This window comes from Rhipicephalus sanguineus, chromosome 6 (genome assembly GCF_013339695.2).
Source record: "Rhipicephalus sanguineus isolate Rsan-2018 chromosome 6, BIME_Rsan_1.4, whole genome shotgun sequence".
NCBI lineage: Eukaryota > Metazoa > Arthropoda > Arachnida > Ixodida > Ixodidae > Rhipicephalus > Rhipicephalus sanguineus.
The window spans coordinates 108,021,602-108,045,545 of NC_051181.1; the positions used below are offsets into that span (position 1 = coordinate 108,021,602).

General features: G+C 44.5%; 2 protein-coding genes across 2 annotated transcripts in view; one reads left to right on the plus strand and one right to left on the minus strand.

The window, feature by feature from the left end:
- LOC119396126 (uncharacterized) overlaps window positions 1-23,944 on the plus strand; it is a 280,780-nt gene that overhangs the window by 201,801 nt on the left and 55,035 nt on the right. The gene's annotated exons all lie outside the window — the stretch shown is intronic.
- Window positions 18,524-23,495, minus strand: LOC119396134 (uncharacterized). The gene is made up of 3 exons (XM_049416977.1): window positions 23,386-23,495; window positions 20,578-21,319; window positions 18,524-19,743 (listed from the first exon to the last, which is right to left on the minus strand). The coding sequence occupies exons 1-3, from the start codon at window positions 23,420-23,422 to the stop codon at window positions 19,719-19,721; spliced, it is 804 nt and encodes a 267-aa protein (XP_049272934.1). The 5' UTR covers window positions 23,423-23,495; the 3' UTR covers window positions 18,524-19,718.

Sequence of the window (23,944 nt, forward strand, 5' to 3'; positions counted from 1 at the left end):
GATGGGAACTGAGACTGGTTCCAGGAAGCTTCTCGAGAACGTTTGCTGTTCCTATTCCACTGGGTGATTCTGAGCTGCCTTTGACAGGACCAGATGATGTGATACTTGAGACAGAGGACGCATACCCGCCTTTACTCTTTAGGAGCGTGCTCTCCGTGCCAGCTGAAAACACTTCCTTAGGTGTACTTCCTACTCCTAAATGAATTGTCTTCTTGGGCAAGCCACCGGGTTTGTTGATCGAAGACAAGAAGCCTACAGATGACCCGCTGACGTCATCAAGCCTGCCAGCGCCCCTATTTGCGACTGCACCTTTGGAATCTGTTAAAATCCCGGCATTCTCTTTACCAGCAAGCGTGCTGACGCTCAGCTTTTCAAGATCGTCAGCGTAAGCTGCCGCCAAGGGGCCGGTAGTGCTAGGCGAAAGCGATATGCTACCTCCAGGTCCGGCGCCATAGCTGAATGGGTTCGCACCATACAATCCCCGAACATAGTACACGATGCCATTCCTCCTTGATTCGATGAGCCCAACGTTTGTGAGCGATACTGAAAGGAGAGAAAAGTTTCTAAATAAATCGCTGTTATGTCAACGAAAAATGTGATGTTCTTTAAATCCAGGGGGGTACCATACACATAATAAACTGTGTGCATCTTTTGCGTTATCCATGGTTTGCTTACATACATTATTTTCATGTCCTAAACTATTTAGATGAGCCACTGTGCTCCATGGCTCAGATACATTGGAACTGCGTTGTTGATCTGGAGCTATTATGTGGGTTGAATTTGTTGTCATGACCATCTGTCAATTAGAAAGCGCTCGTGCATTTAACGCGAAAGCCTCAGATGCTTCATCAAACGCGGAAACTGACCATCGGCGTCCCGCGTCAGCGCCGTCAACACGAGCGGCGCAAAAATCATCATCACGTGATGAAGTCATCATGACATCACAGATCAGAAAAAATTGTGGCATCATCATGACGTCACATAGCGTGTCGTAACATGATGACTTCATCACATGACATCGTCGCTTGGTCAAAGGTGGGTCGATCACGGAGGCAGGGCAAAATCAGGTGAGGTGCAGAAGCAATGCCTCCGATCCTGGAGGCAGTGCAAAACCACGTCAGGCGCAGAAAACTTTCGCAGGGGGTGGGGGATACAACGACTGAGAAGAAACTTGAAGAAGATGGCTTTCGCCGTCGAGTCGTCTCAGGCGAATGCGCAAGGGACCCTGTCAGTTTATTTTTTTTTTTTCATTGTGCTTAAAAGCGGTCCGCATAATTGCATTTGATCTGGTTTCTATCATTGTGTTCCTTTTACTCTTTCTTTCTTTCCTTACCTTTCTATCTCCCCGTACCCCTTCCACAGTGCAGGGTAGCAAGCCGAAAAACTTTCTCCTGGTTAACCTCCCTGCCTTTCACCTAACCTCTCTCTCTCTCTTTATGAAACAATATTGCACTGAGGCAACGTTTAATAAATAAAATATAGTTTAGGTCTTTACCTCATAAACTAAACGTTCCTGAAACGTATAGTATTGAGAAGGTTTTGTTCGGCGGATAAGTTGCCAGGACTTCCTGAACACAAACACGCATGTAGAAACACAGGATAGAATTTTTAGACCAACTGCGTGCGCAAACGTTTTGCAATAGAGCGCAAGTTTAACCAGAAAACGAATTCCTCCTTAATATTAAGCAAAATTCGTTCTTTAGAATGGCAGTATGCTCGAACTGCACGTCAACGCGCGTTTGCAAATGTCCGAAACATTCTGGTGCCGCAATTGTCACATCACTGCGTCTTTCTTATTGCAGCAACATTTACACTTAGCCTTCTATGAAGACTATGCAAGAATGACGAGAATTATATTGCATGTAGAATGCTTTTCTACAGTTTCATTACAAAACTCGTCATGACGCTGGTTTTGTGGCAAAAATATGATGGAACTTTTTTCATACTAGTTGCAAAAGAAGTAAGGTACCTAGGGTGTTCTCAGTGAGGTAATTATGGGTTCTCAGCTCCACACATAAAGTCCACAATAGTTCGCCTCTTATAATGCCAACTAACCCAATTCAGCATATTAGTTATCATTTGGCGTTTTGTTAATGGAATAGATTCGCTTTCGCAGGCAGATGAAAAGGTCCATATTTTTTTTTTTAATTCGAAAGGCTGCCCTTAGGCATCACATATTTACATGATTATCACAACAGGTGCGTAACACGTGAAGAAACAAGTTGAACTCGTGCATAAAGTCTAACAATGATCGGTGGAATAGTCCTTGTATCCACCGGTCACCGTCCCGGTCGCCTTCCATAATTTGGAAGCAGAAGTGAAGGAACGATGTAGTGTAGCGCAGGATACTTTAATTGGTCCTTTTTTGCATAGCTCTCACAAGTTTTTCAAAACATTCCAGGTAACACAAATAAACGCCCTTTTCTGGTGTACAAGGCCTATTCATTATTGCAGTGGCCCCTTTAAGAAAGATACTTAATTTAGGATAGATGCTAGAACGTTAAAGGTGAAGTTGTGGTACGTCCTCTGCTCCGAAAGTATTTTGATTGTGCCAGCGTGTATTGTTAAAGTGTGCCGCTGGCTTTTGCAAACAAGAGCTTTTAGTTAACACGTCTTCCGCTCTCCTTTCTATTGTCTGTTACTCTCATTGTTCCACGGTTGTGACGCTATTGCTGTCGTAAATGGAACCCGATACCTACTGTCTGAGCAGCAAAGCATCAGAGTCGTTGCGTAGTCGCGCGCCGAACTAATAATAGTAATACTAACTAGTTTGTCGCAGCAGTTACGCATAACGATGTCGAATGTCTTTCTTTCCTAAGCATTCTTGAAGCACAGTAGAAAACATTTGTTCAAAAAACGACCGCGAGAACAACGGGCAAAAGCAGGAGAAAAGCACTTGAATGCGAAGTAGAGAACTTGTGCACAACACAAGAAACGTTATAATGCTTTCCTGAAAATTCAACTTGTAAATTGTTTCGGAAGATTCACCGATGCACAGACTGAAGTCGATAGCCTACTAGCGTTCAGCAATGAAATGTAAAGAGTAACACTTGCGTTTCGTTCGCTGCACTGACGACACTTTACTGAAATCGACATGTTTGACGACGTCCAAGTTTGTTCAGTCGCAAATCCCATATTCTGGCCCTCGTTTACTAACAAGGCTGAATCACATCTTTTGAGACGACCTGGTGGCACAAGTCAATTCTGAAGTTTGCGAAGTGTTCGTGAAGTTCAAAAATCACGAGGGCTAAAATGTTGGCACGACATCAAAATAATGGACCCTCACCTGCGCAATGAAGGAGGAGGGGGATTAAGGCCTTCACAAGCCGCTGTGTTGTGCCCATCGTTTGATCAAAGCCGGCTCGCAAAAGTGCAAAATTTTCCTAAAGGTGGCACTCCGCAGCGGGATCGTCTCCTGCAGTTTGGCTTAAAGAGTACAATAGGCTTCCATTGCGGTTTGTTTCTTCTTGCGCAGCTTCCTCTACAACCAATGCCTCATTCGCGATACAAATGAAAAGAATAAAGGAGCATTCATTTTTCGCACAGATACGCGACGACGCAGCGCAAGAGTCGAACGAAAAGAACAGCAAGAAAAAAGAGTTCGGCGTTCTGTGTAATGTACGGATCCTTACATTGTGCTTGTACGACGGTGGCAAAGTAATCTGTATTCTGTTCTGTGAAATGCCATCTAATTACAGGGCATAAACTTGAAGGAGCTGGTGTGTTAATTCTTGTGAAGAAGTTGAACGTCGGGTGTACCCCTTTATCCGTGTTTTACTATTTAGCTATCTGCAAGTGGACACTGAGGTGGATGAGCTGCGACTATTACGCCAGCGCGACTCTTGAATGCGCCTCTATTGTTGAGAAAGGTAGACTCCATAATCTAGTGGCGGGATTGTAGTAATCAGTGGCATCCACGCTTTCACAATGTATGCGGGTTTCGCGATTACGTATGGGATAATTTACCGCGGTAGTGCGACATTGCGGCGCCTTGTATCGTCCGCGGATATATCAGTGCTCCTGCTGCGGAGGTTTACAGGTGGCCTGAGCTGCAATGCGTAAATATGCGATTGCAGCAAAGGACAACAATTGTAAGGCTGCTACAAAAGTCCCGAAGTTGTGCCCGTTGGGGTACAGGTGCTTTTGTACCTTCCACTACCTTCATTCCATTGTTCATGAATAAGTACTTAAACTGATAGGGCAACTTCATGCACCAGGCAGTATGCGAATAGGCAGTAGTGGGGAATATGTTAAAATTAATGGTCATGTTCCATAACTAACATGTCTTTTTTTATTTCTGAGTTCAGAAAATGAGTCACAAACCACCGCAGAGGCCATAGAGACACATCCTTGAGCACTTTTTATGACTTGGCAGCCAGCCTTGTTATTTTCACAGCCTAGATTCTGTGTATACTGTCAAGCGAAGGCTTCTGCCAATGATCTTCGATTTAGCCTAACTTATCCAGTTGACTCTATTTTATCACCATGCTTTAATAAGATGCAAGGGTAGACAAAACGCTCTCCAAATGACCGTTAAGTTGACATGTTTTTTTCTGCCTTTAATGGAGTCTACCCATGCCTGCATTTCCTAACATGGATATTTCGTTTCTAATACAAACTAGCCCATTTCAATAGTTTTACACCGTTGTTCCTGCAAGTATGCACTAATAGATCACAGTCTAGTTACGGAGCTTACCAACACCACTTGTAAGCCGCAAAGCACCGTCTGACATCTATCATGCGCTCAGTTTACGCATGAAATAAACAAAGTGGGTCTTCATTACTTTTTGTGTAGGTGCGGTATGAGAAGTGTATGAAAAACCTCTGTCGGAAGAAAGATAGTCACCAATTTTGCCAGACCATGCTCGTTTTGCCTGCAGGGACACGCGAAAATTACCTAAACACAAAAGGCTTGACGGGGCCACTACGGGACAGCAGCTATCATACTTGAGAAAAAGAGGTGTGGCGCTGAAAGGACGGGGACAAAGGTAGACCCGAAAGAGAGTTTCCAGCTAAACGCACTTAAAAGGACAGATGAAGAAACACGACTCACCGCTGGTGCATGCGTCTTCTGTGCGTCGTACAAAAGTGTGTCGTACAAAAGTCAAGACACGAACCGACATACACGAGTGCCCGCTTATGGCGGTTCGTGTCTTTACTCTCTCCCCGTCCATTTCGCGCCATACCTATTTTCCTCAAGGAATGAACCAACTAGCTCAGCAACACGCCTTGTTAACACGTGCGGTGGTTCAACTATCTCACCGTTAGGCTTTGATAGCGCAGCGGGTGACCGCGGAGTTCATGATTCTGTGGTAGTGTGAGGCCTTGATTCGAATCCCGCTTTTGTATGGATTTTTTCGAATAGTTTTTCATGTGATGCTTTAAAATTCATGTTACTGCTCCTTCGGAGCAGTGATCTTTCTTTTTAAAGGGGAATCGCATTGATGTCAGTAGCAAGCGCACTAGCGCCAATCGCTTACGCACCAGGCTCTCAGGGTAGTGACGTAAGAGCAAAATAGTGAAAGGCGCACCGCGAAGCGACAACTTACGTTACTGACCCCCTACTGATATGGGCCATTTACTGACGCTGGCGAAACTGTGTGAGCCAAATGGGCATCGTGAACCACACGCCGGAGAGGCTCACGCAGAGGGCTTGCGTCACTTCCTTGATGTTCCTGCTCTCGGACGGCTGCGGTCTAGCCGCCATAGCTGCGGCACGTTCATAAGGTCTCCATCAACACACTGCCTCGTGCCTGTGGCGTATGATCGGATAGTGATGAGGAGCCTTAAGACAAGTGGAATAGGCTGTCCTATTTCATCATTAATATTGTCGGGAGACGGCTTTTCCAGTACGGTCACAACAGACTGCTTTGAGATGCGATATCTCGTCCAAAATACTTCAACGCTGTAGCGTTCCAGAGCTTTAAACCGATGCCTCATGTTTCTTGCTGAACGTGTCGCACAGAGCTATAAGTCACGACACACGACATAGCTTGCTCATAACATGAATTTTTTGGAACCTTCGACATTGCTGTCAGCCACGGTGTAAGAAATTTTTCTTACACCATGCAGTCAGCCAAGGAAACGCAGTACGCCTTTCTTCTTGTTTTTGAAACTAGCGCCCTGTCAGTGCGAGGAGTCGTGTAAGGTGACATGAAGGATGCCCTAGCACCACCTTAATTTGAAGCAGCACCAAGAAGAACCTTAGCGAAGGAACCTTAGTAAGGAGCATTCCAGAATACGTGATAACGAGTCATCAAGCAGTTATGGCCCGGTCACTGAGGTAAGGGGCATATCAGACTGCGGTCCCTAGCCTCATGGGAAGGCATAACGTTGTTGGGAAAATAAAAGGTATGTTTACCCACGCATGATCGCCTTGAATCCTCCACCGGTGTATTCTTCTTCTTCTTCTTCTTCTTCTTCTTCTTCTTCTTCTTATTATTATTATTATTATTAATATTATTATTATGAGGAGTAGCAGTAGGTTTCATATAACGACTGTAACGACAGGAATGTTCATGATCACTGCAGTCGCAGCGACCAACACGGGCTCCCTCGCCATCACCACACGGTTTTTCGTCTTCTGCATGCGACGTGCCGTTGATGACATGGCACAGGTCATGCAATAATTTAGCCGCCGCGGTGGCCTAGTGATTACGGTGTACTTAAAAAACAATGCGGAAAGTTTGCACCAACACGCGCAAAGCTTGGCACAGCGAAGCTGGTCGATCCTCAAGACCTGTTGTAACTGGTTCTTGCTGTTGTAAGAACCAGTTACAACACGTTGCAACTGGTTCTTGCTAGGTTTATGTTGTTACTAGGTTTTGATTGAGGATCGACCATCTTCACTGCGCCAAGTTTTGTGTGACTTAGTGCAAGCTTCCCGCATTTTTCTGTCCCTGTTTATTTCTATCTTATTTTCTTTCTCTCTCTCTTTAGATGCGAAGCTTTTCTTAGCAAACCTAGACACTTTGAGAGCATCTATCTATCTATCTATCTATCTATCTATCTATCTATCTATCTATCATCTATCTATCTATCTATCTATCTATCTATCTATCTATCTATCTATCTATCTATCTATCTATCTATCTATCTATCTATCTATCTATCTATCTATCTATCTATCTATCTATCTATCTATCTATCTATCTATCTATCTATCTATCTATCTATCTATCTATCTATCTATCTATCTATCTATCTATCTATCTATCTATCTATCTATCCGCCTACGTCTGGGTGCTCTCGTGATCGCCTCCTTAACTTGGTGTACACCAAATTGGCATGGGAGGGTAAGAGGATTTGAAGAATATGACTGTCTGGTCACGGCATGAATAACGTGAAAATCTTGTCGCGTACGTCGTCAAACCTTTTGCTTCAGACACGTGTGGCACACGATACGAGATACTCGGGCAAGAAGTATTTTAAATACAGATACAAGAGATTTCCAGAATTATTGTATCCGATGCGATACTTCCGAATTTTATTTTAAAATACTTCGATACATTTGTAAACTTGTTGTTATAGACCTATATAATGAAGCAGCAAACGCCTATTTGCAAAAAATGTTCGCTTCAAATTCGCTTACCTGCGACAAACCTTGTTTCATTTTCATAAAATATCTGTTGGTATCCCAAAAGCTCGGTCTTTCTTGCTAAAAGTGTCCAAAAAACGGCAGGAAGGGGAAGATGAAACTTGCGATGAAAAAAATCGTAAGTTAGTGCGTGAGTACTTTGATCATTTCCAGCCTTGATTAAGACAAGTCCACTTGTCAAAATGTCCGCTCGAGCACCCATTCACTGTTTACGGATTTTTTCATTGCTCAAAGTATATTAGTTTAATTCTGAAACAACCTAATAGGATTGATTAGACTGTTAAACATTACAGCACTTTATACGCTGCGCTGTTAGTGGTTTTTGCTTCTCACTTTTGTAACTGATGGGAGTCTGCTCTGCTTTCCGACCAGGTAGCTGGTTGCGATCCACTTACAAAAACGTCAGTAAAAAGCCTTCGCACGATCCCAAATACTGCTGTGCAGTCTTTCTATGTCCGTAAACATATTACCGGTTTCGCAATACCGGATCACCCGACAGGTTTACAGCAGCAACAACGCTGGTAGCGACGCTTTTTTGGGAGGTATCTTGCATACATTGAGGACACAAAGTTTCAATGACTTGTAATATTCGACTTATCGGCTGGCGAGAAGCGTTCGCTAGATGTGTTTTAAGCGAAACAACGGGCGCGCGGATCATAGGCTACCGCTTCTCGGGGACGATGGCGTTTCCTTGCCGAGTGCGGCCGTTTAACGATAACGAGATTACTGGCAGGGGAGCCACGAAATGTGAAGGAGAAATAACTGGAGCGTACCAAATGGAAAAACGTGGACATGATCAGTGTGTAAATGTACCTTCCTTGTCGTTATCACGAAAAGAGGCGACGTTTTTAGAGAAACGTAATTAAAAGGTTCCATGAGCTGCGTTTTTATTGTCACGGTTTTTTTAAGGCGCATGAGCGTTTTGATTGGGCTTCGTTTGTCTCAAGCCCACCGTTCCCACCTCTACATTATCATATATGCGGGCATGTACGTCTTGGCTTTCCTTTCGAGTAGCTTTTATTTGATTAAAATGTTGCTACTCCCAGCGTGTGCGGTCGTCAAAACTTCTTTTCTTGTGTACGTGTCTGTGAAAGCTGGGTTCGTCGATATTAGGGAAAATGAAGGTCGGCTGCGCGTAGACGTTCGCTCGCTTGTTTTTGTTGAGATGGCGTAAGCGGCATCACCTGCCCTCGCTGAAGGACACTGGCGGTGAGATAAAAAGAATGTCACTGTCTTTAGTTTTATTCAGCTGGCTTAATGGCAGCAATATCAGCTTAAGAAGCTGAGTTCACCCAACGTTTACAATTTCTCAAGGTGTTGTTTCAATAGCAGTATCTTGTATCTTAAGATACACGATACATTATTGAAAGTATCAGAAATACAGATACAGATACTCGTCTCGCGAGACGTATCGCGATACAGATACAAGATACCCGAAGAGTATCTAAGATAGCATCTAAGATACATGTATCTTCGATATCTACCCAGGAACGAATAAAACAGACATTGGTAATTTAAGTGCGAGAGCGTTAAGAAAACCAGAATTTGCAGCGTTGGCCCGACTAATGCAAATAATAAAAATTAGGATCTAAGCAGGGATCGAACGAGACCATCCTGCTTGGAAGCCAGGTATTCTACTACAGAGCCACGCCAGGTCTAGAAGCTGCTTTGTAAAAACACCCCATGCCGGCGAAATGACGGTGCAACGTGAATTATGGTTCTGGTGCTGGCTATAATATTTTATAACAAAGCAATAAATGCTACGTGCGTACTCCTACGATACAGACGTGTGGTCAGGTTAACGTCTGTGGTTCCAGTGTTGGCGCTCCTTTTATAGCAGTCTAATAAAGATTACATTTGTATTCCTATGATTCCACAAGATATATTCAAGCGTTGGTCGACCCCGGAGGATTGCGCTAACCAAATTTACGTATGGTATTCACATTATCACACCGTAAAGTGCACTTCGTTTCGATAATACTGACGTATGTGCTCTAACGTGGGTGCTGACGTTTCGTCAGACCATAACTTCCCCTTGATGACATGATTCTCATTAAGGGTTAGCTTTAGATCCGCTGCCGCACTGCATCAATCGTTCAGAAACTCCCATCTTTCCGGCGCGCCGTTTAAACGCCTTCCGCCTTCCTAAACACCTTCCTTCCGGCGCGTAGTTTAAACTTTCAGAAGCCACATCCATGGCTTCTGAAAGTTTAAACGCTGCTGGGAACGGGAGGCCGAAGATTTTTGGGCCTGGAGCACTCATGACGATGAAGCACAATATTACCGTTTTCAGGTGAGCCTTATTGCGCGACCATATTGGAGAAAAAAATAGCTACACTGTAAACGAAAATATACCCAGCTGGGAGGTATTGGGGGATGATGCTCCCGCTTAAGTCCGGTAACCTCTCCCCATCTCGAACACATCGGAATGTACCGGAATATATACGTTCATTCACCACCGTTCTCCTCCTGCGGACGAGCGACGGAGGAAAAGGGCACCCATTCCCTGATTATACTCCGGTGCTCATACCGCAAATACTCTGGCCCATCGCTCAACGGCTTTCATTGGTTGCAGGAGGAGTGACGTAGGCAGACGCGTCGGGCGGCCGGTCCCCAGAAACCATTGTAAAAGATCTTCCCTTTCACTCGAACTGTAGCGGGTCTCTGACCGACACTTGCCTTCCAACGGTAGAGGTTGGGCGATTGGGACCCCTGCGTATATGTTCTGGGAACGGGATGATGACCAGGCTTGTACACCCTTTTGCTGGACCGGACAGTGCAGATAACAAGAAGGAGAGAGGGAGAGAGGGTGGCCGGCGCGGGGGGAGTCGACGTTCAAGCAACGATATATGAAGGATCCTTCTTTAGCTCTATAACAGTTGTAAATATGTAAATGAACTTTTTGTATTATTTGGAAACCTAGCGTAATCGAGTTAATGAAATCGAACCCTTTTATAACAACCAACGTGGCACAAGCGAGAGAGAGAGAGAGAGATACGAAGAGGAAAGGCAGGGAGCTTAACCAAGCTTTGGCTCGGTTGGCTACCCTACACTTGGGGTGGGGGGAAGGGGGAATAATAGAAAGCAAAGGGTAGAGAAGAAAGAAGAAGAGTAAGAAAGAGAAGGAGGAACAGCGTGAAACTACACAACACGAACTCGCGCTGTTAGTTCACAGGCACTCGTGAAGTCCGGTGGTCCTCAAGAAGCACAAGAGGGCCTTCGTGGCCTTGCGCATATGCGAGACCGTAGGTCAAGGTCCCAAGATCTTCTTTTCTGTCAGTGGTCTTAGGCGAGGCCACCAGAATCGAAATGCAGCGAGGATTGTGCGAAGCCTTCGGCCGCGTTCCGAAAAAGTAAATTCTTCCGTGCGCATGTGGACATCACAAGCGACTACAAGCATCAACGGAAGTTGTCATTGACAGCAGCAAGTTGCGGGAACCCCAATTGTGTGATGGTGCCTTGCAGCAAACGACACATTGTGATCTCGCGAGTGGCGAACAAGCGGACGGTCGCGGGTGCGGCACAAAACTGGTGAGTGAGCTCCTGCTGAATTATCTGCGACATTCTTGTCGAAAAGTGCTAACATTGGGTATTGTTATGTTCATAACCAAACAGGTTACCAAGACTAGGGTAGCGTTACAGGATGGCAGTAAAAAATACAGCGGAAATTTCGAAAACGCGTTGTTTGGACGACGTGTTTCTTTAAAAATTATGGATAACTGCGGTTACTTGGAACACACCGCTGTAATATCTGGAGCGCGGAGTTGCTCTAGAGATATGCATTAATGGAAAACATCATAGTTGTGGGTTGATTAAATAGAGTTATTAAGTGTTCTAAGTAAACCTAATTGGTAAAAGATTTTTGGTCTGGTTAGTATAAATAAAGGGTAAATTTTGTCCGCTTTCGATATTAATAAACTCAATGTCGAGGTCTATCATTACGTGTAAATAATCTTGATCTTTCATGTAAACTGAACGGATAGAACATGAAAAGCTGAAATCAGTATTAACTTTTTTTTATAAATTAAGCGAATTGAGCTAGAGAAAGGTGTTGGGTACGGATTTGGAGAACGCATATACGTGATAATTTGGTGAAAAAATTATTTTGATAGAAGTGGTATCCGAGATATCAATATACAAATGTAATTGACAGTTCGGAGGATGTGGTCCGTCCATAAAAAGAAAGGGAGCGATGGGGCTGACGAGACCAGTTTGTGGGTGACAGAGAATGGGAAAGGAAGGCAGGGGTAGCTTGGCACAAAAACGGGTTGTGGGGTGCTTGACGTTTCGTTGGAAGGGGGTTATTGTAGTAGTAATGGTTTGACGATAAGAAAAACGCTTATTTCTGCAACCCATTGGAGAGCATGGCTCAGCGTCGTTGGGGGGAGGGGAAATAATAGTGCAAGAAAATGAAGGAGAAAGAGAGGGCACCTTCTAGATAAATTAGCAGTCTTTTCCGTGTCGCTGAGGGGGAGGGTACAATTGCGCTCCGGCTTTTTTTTTTCTTGTTTCCGTCCTGCTGCCAAGGCCGGGTATGTAGCTTTGTTTGGGGGTGGGGGGAGGGGGAGCTTTGGAGGCACTATTAAATCTCTGTTTATCTCCCCCGACCAGATTGTTAAAACTGTCAAGATGTTTACCTTCAAGTAGAATGTCTCCGTGAATAACACATTTCCCTCTATCTCTCGCTGACGAACAGTGCTCGAAGACGGGACATAGTTTGGACCTGGACAATGCAACGACGCTGGCCCGTGAACAAAAGAGGGAAAAAGGAAATTCTTCGAATCCTGGTGCACACGGCGTGACGCCTCGGCGTGCAACACCATCCGTGGCCTCCTGCCGGACGTTTGTAGGACCTGTGTGTTGAGCAGACTGGTCGACATGCGGGCATTTCTGTCAGTATGTTCTGAAGACGCAATTGGAGTAAATGGCGTAATGTTTGTAATTTTTATTATTAATTTCTTTTGTTGAGTCGGAGTAATTTTTTTAAATTTGTGTTTGAGGCTCTACTTTTGGAAACTATACATGCTCACGCAATAACTATTTTGAAAAATCTCCATTACGAAAATTTTCACGATAAAGCGGGCGCAGCAAATTAAGAAAGAAGGATCAACGCCAACTTGCCCGGAAGCCTGTTTTGCAAAGAATAGAGGTACGCTTTTCTTATGGAGTGGTCGTAAGCATACAAACTTACGTGTAATATGCGCGAAGTAGGACGATAAGCACAGAGTAAAATGCAACTGTAGTAATCAATAATATTTTATAAAATTAGCAAGTTAGTCGGGGGAGGTATTCTTGATATGGTCGTAGAGAGTACCGAAATTCGCTCATTTTAGCGAAAAATGGTTTAGAAAGATTGAGCAGAAGTAGAGATACCGATTTAGAAATATATGGAAAAGTTTCGCGTGTTTTGCACTTTGTTCGTGGCGCGGAGGTATGTTTTTATCACAGAGCATTTTGGTTACACCAGAGTACATGGGATCTACTTCTTGATATTGACTTCTTTGTGATATTGTCTTCTTGTGTAGTCTGTTTAATTAGCGCTGCTCTGTCAAATTTTGTCGTTAATTTTAGTATTGACTATGCTCTAAGAATCTGGGCGTTCTCATGGACTGGTACCATGTACCGGATTTAATGAGTATCTGTAGCTACAGTGCCCTCAGTTTTCGTGTCTGGGGCCTGATTTACAGTTCTCATGTACTATTTTTTTTGCTAAGTTATGCAGGAAGCAATCAGCTGAACCCTTGTGTCATCAATGAATCTGATGGATGGTCCTTCGTGGATGGTTACCGGCGCTTACTCTTCCTTCGTTTGTTGTGCATTCTTTTGCAGCATTCTGGACACGCTGCGCTTAAAACTTGAGTGCTGTTAATTTCACGTGATATATCTTCTGTTTTGTTTGTTGCGTCTTTGTTTCTACTGGTAGTGCTTTCCCAAATGCTGGATTTGGAACCGAAAACTGCAGCTTATTGTGAATAAATGAAATAATAAGAACTCAAGTGTTCTCTTGAACTTCATCTGTTAGAGCTCCGTGGAAAAAATACACAGTGCCTCTGCAGGGTTTGCATGAGAATTCCTTGATGTAACCAACGCGTGATAGCGTGATACGATCAGCATAGAGTAAAGAAAGTGTAACAGCCGAGGAAAAAAAAAATACTCCCGATGCATCTCATTGAAATTCCGTCCTGAAGAAGTAAGAAAATTCGTAAAATACTCCGGAGATGCCACGAAAGAACTCCGGGTAGCCGGAGCGAAAGAACAGCGAAAAATTCTCCGTAGTTGCCACAGCAAAAAAGAACAGCAAAAAATGCTCTGGAGGGGCCGCGAAAAAACGCCACCCAGCAGGAGTGAAAGCACAGAGGAACTCCGGCCCGCTGGTGTGGTCACTATTCGGCACTATTCGATTCGTATTTGATTCGAGATGAAATTTCACTATTCGCACACCCCTAATACTTTTTTATTCCAGGGCGGGAAACATTGAGCTAGACACACCTTGGTTTGCCGTAACCTTGAGCAAGTGTCAAACCTCGTTTGCCCAATCTGCTTCTTTTTAAAAGCGAAGCTGTTTTAGCCTGCCGTAAAAATTGGTGTGTATGAAAAACTGTGTGTGGCACAGGTGTGTGGCACAGAAATTGGGCAAATACCATTACTCACCGCTGGCCCACTTACAATGAAGAAGGCAAGAGACGGGCGGCGAACGGCAATTAAGATTTCTAGACGGATGTAACCGGTAATTGAGGAAAGCTTTAATAAACCATCGGGGTTAACCCAGTGACAAACACCGTGGCAGCGCGCACGTTTCAGCTTCGCTGAAGCATTTATACGGCATGCTTCAGCGCTGCGTATAACGAGAGAATACTAAGGAACGGGAAAGGCAACGGCGGCTGCGAGAAGACCCCGAAGCGATGGAAGCCCTATGCGAACGACGAAGTGCCCGTAGATCTACGGGAGGTGCGAAAGCTCGATTTCAGCGGGAGTTTGCCTACCCGCCACGGTTGTCTAGTGGTTAAGGTGTTCGACTGCTGACCCGCAGGTCGCGTAATCGAATCCCGGCTGGGGTGGCCGCATTTTAGATGGACGCGAAAATGCTGGAGGCCCGTCTACTTAGATTTAGGTGCACGTTAAAGAACCCCAGGTGGTTAAAATTTTCGCAGCCCTCCACTACGGCGTCTCTCATAATCGTATCGTCGTTGTGGGGCGTTAAACCCTAACAATTTTTATTAGTTTCTGTCTCTGGAGTTTGGACATCCGTGTCGTGTCTGTGACTGCATATGGTTTAAGTCTAACCTCTCTGCGTTGAGAAGCAACCTAGAAACAACCTAGCATCGCCTAGCTAAAGCCTAGCAATAACCTAGAAGCAACTTCAGAAATAACCTAGCATCACATAGGCAAAGTCTAGCAACAACCTAGAAGCAACCAGATTAGACGTCAGAATTGTCCAGCTTCGCTGTTTCAAGCCTTGCACGACTTAGTGCAAGCTTCGTCATTCTTTTAACTTTCTTTGTCTTGTCTCTTCCTTCATGGTTTCTGCTGAGAAATCGTTGAGCAGGAAAATGTCGCTCGAGCCAACGCTTCGACAAGATTATTTGTATTTGCCAGGGCATGTCCTCTTGAAGAGCAGTGGCGTTCATTCAGTTAGCTCCGTACGTTGTCAAACCAGCATTATTCACGTATACAGACTATTTTACGGCTGGGTTTCGGTGCCGCCATATTGGGCTGTTAACCTCGCGCTGTTTTTATCTTGAACAGTTGAACTAACTGCACTACGGTGGGTGTATACACGTGAAAACGGTTGGGTTGGTGTATTCAGCGTTTCCTGACCTTATCAGTTCACGTCACGAGATACAAAAATACGAAAATATTCGTTTAACAGCCCAAGGTGGCCGCAGCCTTATGTTTTACGTAATATAGTCTATAGGTGAACACCTCATGCTGGGTTACATATATCGAAAGATGTCGTATACTTTTATTTAAACAAATGTGGTGGTACATTGATAGCTAAATGTGTCTTACCACTCGACGTCAGTAGCAGAGAGCTTTCTCCACCTTATGCCATGGGCCGCAAATGTTGGGAGAGCTTTTAAAGCGATAGCGTTAAAGAGCTCAGAAGAATAGACTGTTGGGCGAGTTGGTAATTCATGATGTAGGAAAATAGCGCGAAGAAACGCAGTACGAGACGAAGAATGCTACAGCACAAGCGCATACTAACAAGTGAACTTTTGTTTGAAAGAACGAAAACATATAGGAAGCCCAAATCACATGTTCACCACGAAGAGAACCAAAAAACGCCAGGCCTGCGCTGAAACCGCAGCACAGTCACAGCGAAAGCTGGAAGAGCGGCGTTTCTAGAGCCCGTTAAGCTCTCTTGGAGCTACAATACAAGTACACTAGAAAGGTACCCACTACGCCATAAATCACAATTTTTGTGAAGTTGGGAAGCACCTACTAAGCCATTATTCGTCATGTTGCGGAGAAGCGAGGCACCAGCTACACGTCTGTAAGGCATTATGTGCACTTTGTTGACGCGACGACTGATGACGATGAAGAATTATGGCTCAGCCCTTTGTAATGGGTTGGAAGCTTTAAACGGCCCACCAGTTATGTAATTTGCATTGGGCGACGCCCGGTCGCTATTTCCCTCTCCCGTCATGCTGTATAACATAAGTTGACGTGGGAGAGAGGGGGGGGGGCGACGAACTTTACTGAGACCCCGAAGAAATGGATCATGCGCTTATGGGCTTCCTTGGCAACCAATACAAGTGCACTTGCGAGGAACCCACTACGCTATAAATCATTGTAATTTTTGAGAAGTAGGGCAGCAGGCACTGTGCCATTTTTCGTCATTCTACGGAGAGCGTTGGTACCTCCTAAACGCATGTAAGGCATTATGCGCACTTTGTTGATGCTGTGCCTGATGAAGATGAAGAATTATGGCAGAGCCCTTTGTAATGGGTTGGAAGCATTCAACAACCTACTCGTTGCGCAATTCGCATTGTGTGACGCCTGGTTACAGAATTCGCGTTGTGCGACGCTTGGTGCTTATTTTACTCTTCTACCACGCTATATTACATATGCTAATGTGGTTCCTTCCCGACATGAACCCTGTATAGGACCTTTTTGCAAAGCTGTTTCAAGCACCGGCATGGCTCAGAGGTTGAATACTGGGCTCCCACGCAGAGGGCCCAGGTTCGAACCTCGTTCCATCCTGGAATTTTTTTCTTATTTCGTTTTTTTTCTTATTTCGAGCGATACTGGTTACGGACACCGGCGGCGGCGGCGGCGGACAACTACGGCGCCAAAAACGGCCGGTGAAATGATCTCATAACAGCTTTCGCTGTAAAACCTCAGATGGGCGCATCTAGGTATCTTTTATCTGCCTCATTTAACGCAAGGGAAGGCTTTGCCACACAGGTGTCTCCAGCTTTCAAAATTAAAAAAAGCTTCAACGAGCTTCAAAAAGCTTCACGTGAGTTCGTTGAAGCTTTTTTTTTTAATTTTGAAAGCTGGAGATAACTGTGTGGGAAAGCCTTCCCTTGCGTTAAATGAAGCAGAGATAAGGTACGTAGACGCGCACATTTGAGGTTTTTGGTTCTGTTCGTGGTGAACATGTGATTTGGGCTTCCTGTATGTTTTCGTTATTTCTAATAAAAGTTCAGTTGTTAGTATGTGCTTGTGCTGTAGCCTTCTTGGTCTCGTCCTACGTTTTTTCGCGCTGTTTTCATTAATCGTTAAAGAGCTCGTTTCGCAGAAATTCCAGTGTTGATGTCGGCGTCGTTGATTGTGAGTGGAAAATCAGCGTTGTACTTGATCGAAAATTCGAGGAAGATGCAAATGAAGAAATAATAAGAAATCGTCGGGTCGAGTGGAACCAGGAATTTGAACCTGCGACCCCTCGCTTCGTGGCGCGATCCGTTTAGCCGCTCGGCCACCACGTATACATCTTTTATCATAGTAACGGCGACCTATTTATATACGCCCATCAGGGTTGGTGAAACGCACATCTCGGAGGTGCGTCAAGGTGGTAGAAGCTTGATTATCACCCGCGGGATGGAGCAAAGGGCCCACGGGCGTGCTTTACACCAGAGTTCTTCAACCATACCTGTCGCGAGCCTCCCCATAGGCCCCGTGTATGAAAACTCCGACCTCGCTATTGGCCGAAATCGCGGGGGTCTGCTGATCGTAGCGTCATCTGTTGACCAAAAAAACAAACAAACTAATAAACGCTAAATTTCACGTTGAGCAGCAGTGAGCGCCGCCGCATACTGCTAAAGAAGAATGCAGCGCACAGAGCAGTGACGTCTTTGTTTCTTGTATTGCTTCGCCCAGACGGCGCGACAATCTGCATGTCCCTGCGGAATCAGCCATTGGCATGTCCGGGTTTCGGAACGCAGTTTCGGAACTTGTATGATTGAAGAACTCTGCTTTAAACGGCATCGCTCCGCAGTGTTTCATCGCACCGCATGCAGTGATGTAGGAGCCGGAGGGCGTCCGCACTTGGACTGTCCTTGAGGCACGGTTTAGGAGTCCACCGAGAAACGAAGGCAGGCTAGCGGTTGGGAAGGCGATACGAACACGGTCCGATTACGCTGTCGCGTTCTACTCTTGAAAGCGAAGCTCTAGCGTCCTCCAAGTTTTTTTAGAAGTTGTAGACGCTGCTTTCCTTCTTACTTGTTCGAAGAAGGATAGAAATTTCCTGTTGAGTCTGTCTTGTTGAATTGATGCATGGTGATTTGGTCAGAAGGCGTGTTTAAGCGAAGTCACCTCTTTTTTGTATTTACGGTTGAAGTGACCAGTGGAAGCTACATAAATTCTTTCGTTGTTTGGATGTCATTTCTAGCCCATTATTGGGTGATTACCTTGTTATGCCAGCCAGGTAATATTGCGTGGTATCTTAGAGATATGCGGCAGTGCCTTTGCAACGTGTAACTAATATGAATAAAACAAGGGGCTTTATTTCGCTCACAACTTGATTGTTTCATTTATTGCATGGCGATTTAAAAGTATGCTTGTGAACTGTCCAATTATTACTCTGAAGCGTCTTGTTGTTTTCTGTCATTGTCCGGGAAAGTTGTTGCTGGAATTGTAGAAAAAAAACTGTGTGATAAATTGAGCCTCTACATTTGGAAGACGCATAGAAAACTGCAGCCGTTTATTCTGAGCACGCACACCTATTATTGACGTAGAAAATAGAATCAATCTTTTTTGAGTTGTACTAGGTAGAGGAAAGATCATGGAAATTCAAATAAATATTTAGGTCTGACTTCCAAGAGATTCCTCCCGACCAATCGGATATGCCTGGTGAATTGCACTACGTAATCATCCACATGGTTGGGACAATAAGATCCATGAATAACCCATTCTGGTTTATCAGAAAAAAATAATAATTTTCCTTTGGTTACATGCGATTCACCACAAACCGACAAATTTCCATGGCATTAGCTGAACCATTTTTTCTAAACCGTAGGCTAACAGGTCACAGGTTGTTGATAAATTAAAAGACAACTTTTTTTTTCTGATCCAAATGTTTTGAACAAGTGTTAACTGTGAATTGTTTGATGACAATAATGATGTTTAGGTTGCTGCATTAATAATGTAGCATTCAAATGTTTTGCAATGTGTTAAAAAATTGCGCTGTGTCCTTAGGACATGCCCATTCTACTTGTTATAACTTATAAATTGCACTATCTGTGCTGCTCTATCGAGATAAAGGCCTGTCGGGTGGTTTAAGCTGCCTCCCCCTCCCCCTCCTCTTTGCCTTATCTGGCGGTCAAGCCGTCTATCTGTTATGCCCAAATAAAGCAAAAACAAAGTCAATGTTATTGAATTTAGGAAATCAGTTCTACTGAAGTCCGCGAGCTGGTGGAAGGTTAATCAAAACGGACTTTCATCCATATCCATGTATTATGAAGCTACATAATAAACACGCCAGGTTTGTCACAAAGAAAGCTTCTCAGTTAAAGACAACTTCGTCCTGGTGGTGATCACATTCGTGCCTAATGTTTTCATGGCATTGCTCATGACTGTATATTGTGTATTTTGTGAGAGACGATGCTAAGGGCACAGGTTTGAAACATCCACTCACTTTGGCTCTCGCAAAGGGTACGCTGATGGTGATGTCCATTGATTACGACAGCTTCGACAATGTTGCACTAGAAGTTAAAGAGAAACGGGGAACATTTGGTTAGCCTTGGAAAACATTTTAGTTGCTTCAAGTTAAAGAATGAGTGGTCTATTTGCTTCACTATTGTTGGAAAATATAAAAAAATAGAATTACGATGCATCTGGATAAGGGAGTGCATTGCGGAGGCTGAGGAAAGAGTGCTGACCGGAGTAGCATCGAAAATTTCAATTCCGCCATAGCCTGACTTGAAGAGACAATGATTTTTTACTGTGTCAGCTAACAATCCATGATGAGTTTTTCAATTATCATTTGGTACTTTTACTGCAAATACACTCATTTCCCGTTATGACTTCGCAAATCGAGTAACTCTTCTTTTATGAAATGTGATTACTGACAGATATTAGAAGCTTGGAACCTAAGGAAGATTATGCTGTAAGTAAACGACGCTTTTTGCATTTAGCACCTTGGGCGGGAAAAAATAAAAGGAACAAGGACGTTAAATGCTGTTAGGCGTGGTGTTTACCTACATAATAACGCAATAAGATGGATAATGTGTTTCTGAGATGGACCCGCCAAAACAGTAAAGAGTGAGGAAATGCTCTGACAGGTGAATTTGGAACTGATTCAGTTTGGATTCGCGAGAAAACACAAGGACAAGAAAGAGACAGAACGAGCGCACTGCTGAGGAGCTCGTGGTGTCTATTTTCCTCGTCTTGTGTGGCGCATCCCAAATTAGATAAGAGTTTGCATGTCGGCCAAATAAGTATAAAGTTGTTCGATAAAACTATCTTCAACGTGGCTGCACACTGAAAAACCGCCAGTGAGAAGCGCATATCTTTTACGCTCACTGAAGTGCTCGTACCTAGCGCCTCCAGCACCGGCAGCTCCACGTGCTCCTGCAGATCCACGAAGGCCACTGCTTGCGCCCCGGTTGCCGGCAGAACCAGAAGAAGATGAAGAGGCTCCAAGGCCAACAGAACCAGCAGCGGACGGAGCGACTCCAAAGGCTCCTCCAACTACAGGGCCCCACACGCCCCCAAAGCCGGGGTAACCATAGCCATAACCGCCTAGACCGCCCCAGGCTGCCCCAGGACCGTAACCATATCCGCCAAACAAGGGGACGCCAGCGAGGCCAAAGCCATAGTTATCCCCGAAGCCAGCACCGAAGGGACCATATCCGACAAATCCTGGGCTGTACAGAGGCACTACGCTGAAGCCGCCAGGGAACCATGCACCAGAGACACCCCCACTTGGAAGGCCGAATCCGGATACGCCAGGTCGGACACCTGGGGTTCCAGCGCTAGGACCAGCGGATCCAGCGGATCCAGGGCGGCCAGACACGGAAACGCCAGCACCTGAGGGGAATGCGCCGCTAGGGCTTCCAAAGAAACCACCACCGAGGACGCCAGCACCGGACGGGGAGCCTCCTAGACTTAGTCCACCAGAACCGCCAAGGCCGGATGAGCCTCTAGAACCTGCTCCAAGGCCTAGGCTTGGGCCAGCAGCTCCGGCTGATCCAAAAGAACCGGCAGAACTGCCTCCGAAAGATCCTGCGCCAAGCCCGCCGACTAGGTCCGTCTTGACGGCAGCATATGCCACGGAAACTGAAATTGGTAAAAGTGATAGTGTAAAATAACTGTTGCCGAAATTATGGTGTTAGTGTATGTACGTATGTACTTCACTAGACATAGGCACCGGCAGCTCATATATAACAACGCCTGAGGAAAAGAGCTGCGATTAGAGCTCCACAGGCATTCTCATATGAATGTACTAAACAAATGCACTTGCAAAAGAAACGTGAACGTTGTGGTTTCTCAGCGCCATATTTCACTTTTTTCTTGCTTGAATAAGTGTGAGTTAATTTAAGTAAGTAATGTAAGCTATTTGCAAGTGCTTTCATTATAAAGCACGCGCATTGTTTTATACCATTACGAAGGGCTGATTTTATTATGTAAAACACAGTTGGGGTGATATGCGATTACAGCACCAACTTTACGTCTGTTCTATATGTAAAAATGCTATAAGATAAAGACGTTGCGCAACATATAAATGCATAGCGTAGCTGAGCCATCTCAAGTCAATCCAGGGCCCATTTTTCGGTAAGACTCGGCCTCATATCTGCTTTATCTCCAGTTATCTCCAGACACGTTTTGCGCGATTGTACGCACCCCCATTGCACTGTGTGAAATAGACAGCGCCTGAGTTATTCTACGTATGAGAGCGCACGAATTCACAGCATCTGTCAAGTCGTTTACACTATCTTTGACCCTTCTCTTTCCCCAAGCGTCGAGTACTCAACCAGGCGCTTTCCTGGTTGACCTCCCTGCCTTTTGTCCTTCCGAAAGGAACGGAGAAAGAGAGAACCGTACTTTAAAAGTGATGGTAGACATAGGAAATAAACAAATGAGTTAACGGGCTACACCGAAAAGCTCGCGTGACGGAACTTGTAGGAATGATGCATTTCTAAAGCACACATGGCGCACTACTTCCTGCCGACCGTTTCGTCAGCGTAACGTTAGATATAGTTCAGCGAGTTCAGGATGAAGTTGGTATATTTTGGAGACGGTGATTTCTTTTAGTTCACAGTCTACACACATCTGCGATCATGGCGACTAATGTTAAATAATTTCAGTTTAGAAAATTACCCCCGCCAAATCGGCTTCCGTACAAAGGTCACTTCGGTGACTTTTTAAAGCGTGTGCAATAGGAACGCAATTTCCCATTACGTTTTATTTTTCGTGGTTCTCTCCTGATCTCATGCCCCGGTACAATGGCGCGTAACTGTATAAAGCGACCTATTCGTATTTATAGAATGCAGTAGGTTCCCATTTGATTCCCTCCACCTGAAACATCTCCGTCATTTAATGTGTTCGGCGGCATGCAAGAAACATTAGAACGTGACTACCTTCGTTGATTTATTTTACTTTTTTGGTGAAAACGTACCGTTGAATGTTGTTCTTGCTGGTTACGAATAATTCATTCTGATCAGTAGACGCGTAAATTGAATATTATGCCGCTCAATATTGGCATGTTGCACTGCGGTAATAACACGATTCGCATTTACCAAAACCCAACATAAATATGTTACTCAACTTAAAGTTTCAGCTTATACCACAGCTATTTGGCTTCTGCTCAATGTAAAACTTGCCAATAAGGATTGCGTCCGCCTCGCCTTGAGCGGAGGTTCTTGAATGTTAAGCCTATATGGTTAAGCAGCATCGGAGTACAGGCGGCTAGGCCTCTTTAGACATTGCACGCTAGCGTCTCATTATTAGATCTTTTTAACCTTCGTCCAACGGATGATTATTTGGGAGAGAAAGAATACATTTGCACTTGGAAGAGATATTGATGGGAAGAGCTGGAACTGCTTATGTTAACTTTACTAGTGCTAAAACCACTAGAATTCGTTTAATTGGTAATATAATGGAGCCCCAGATGCTCCAGTGACATCGGCAGGTATGCAGTTTAGGTGTGAAATTTGATATTGTAGGTAATGTTTGAGTTATTGACCAGTGATTAATATAAGTACTCTTAGAAAATAAAAGGAATTAGAACACTGTGACACGTAAGTAACAAGTATATGCTGGGTTTCACATTCAGTGTCTTAACGGCTCCAATGAGGAGATTAAACTAAAGTTTGAAGGTTATACAAAAATTCTTATTGCCTCACCTGCAGACAAGAGCGCTACTGCAACGAAGGCCTTCATGGCGGCTTTGTCCTGCGCCGGGTCTCGTTCGACAGAGTGCAGAAATGCGAATTTCTAATAGCGCGTCTAGTTAATATATAGTTCTCTGGCAACGATTGTAGCTTGTGAGTACAATGCCTTCGTAAAGCGTTTTATTATTTTTTAAAAATAAGAGTTGACTATTGTAGCTAAAGAAAAATGAATTTTATTTCTTACGTTGCAGAAGCCTGCTGGCTTTTCGAATGACGTTTGGAACATACCTGCACGTTATGTGTTCCAGCTTTCTATGTTATAATTATTTTTTCACTCTTCTCCATATCAGAATTCTGTGAACTACAGTTCTAATGGTAGAAGGACAATGTAGTGCGACTGTACGCTTAAAAAAAACAACGTGCTATTTCTCTATTATTAGACATCACGACGCTAAAGCCCCGTTAAACATGTCATCCAGGGCCCGAGCACAATAGTTTCCGATAGTTTCTGCTTTTGTGCAGCTGGCATTGGGCATAGAGGGCAAAATAGAAAAAAAAAGAAACGGCGTCT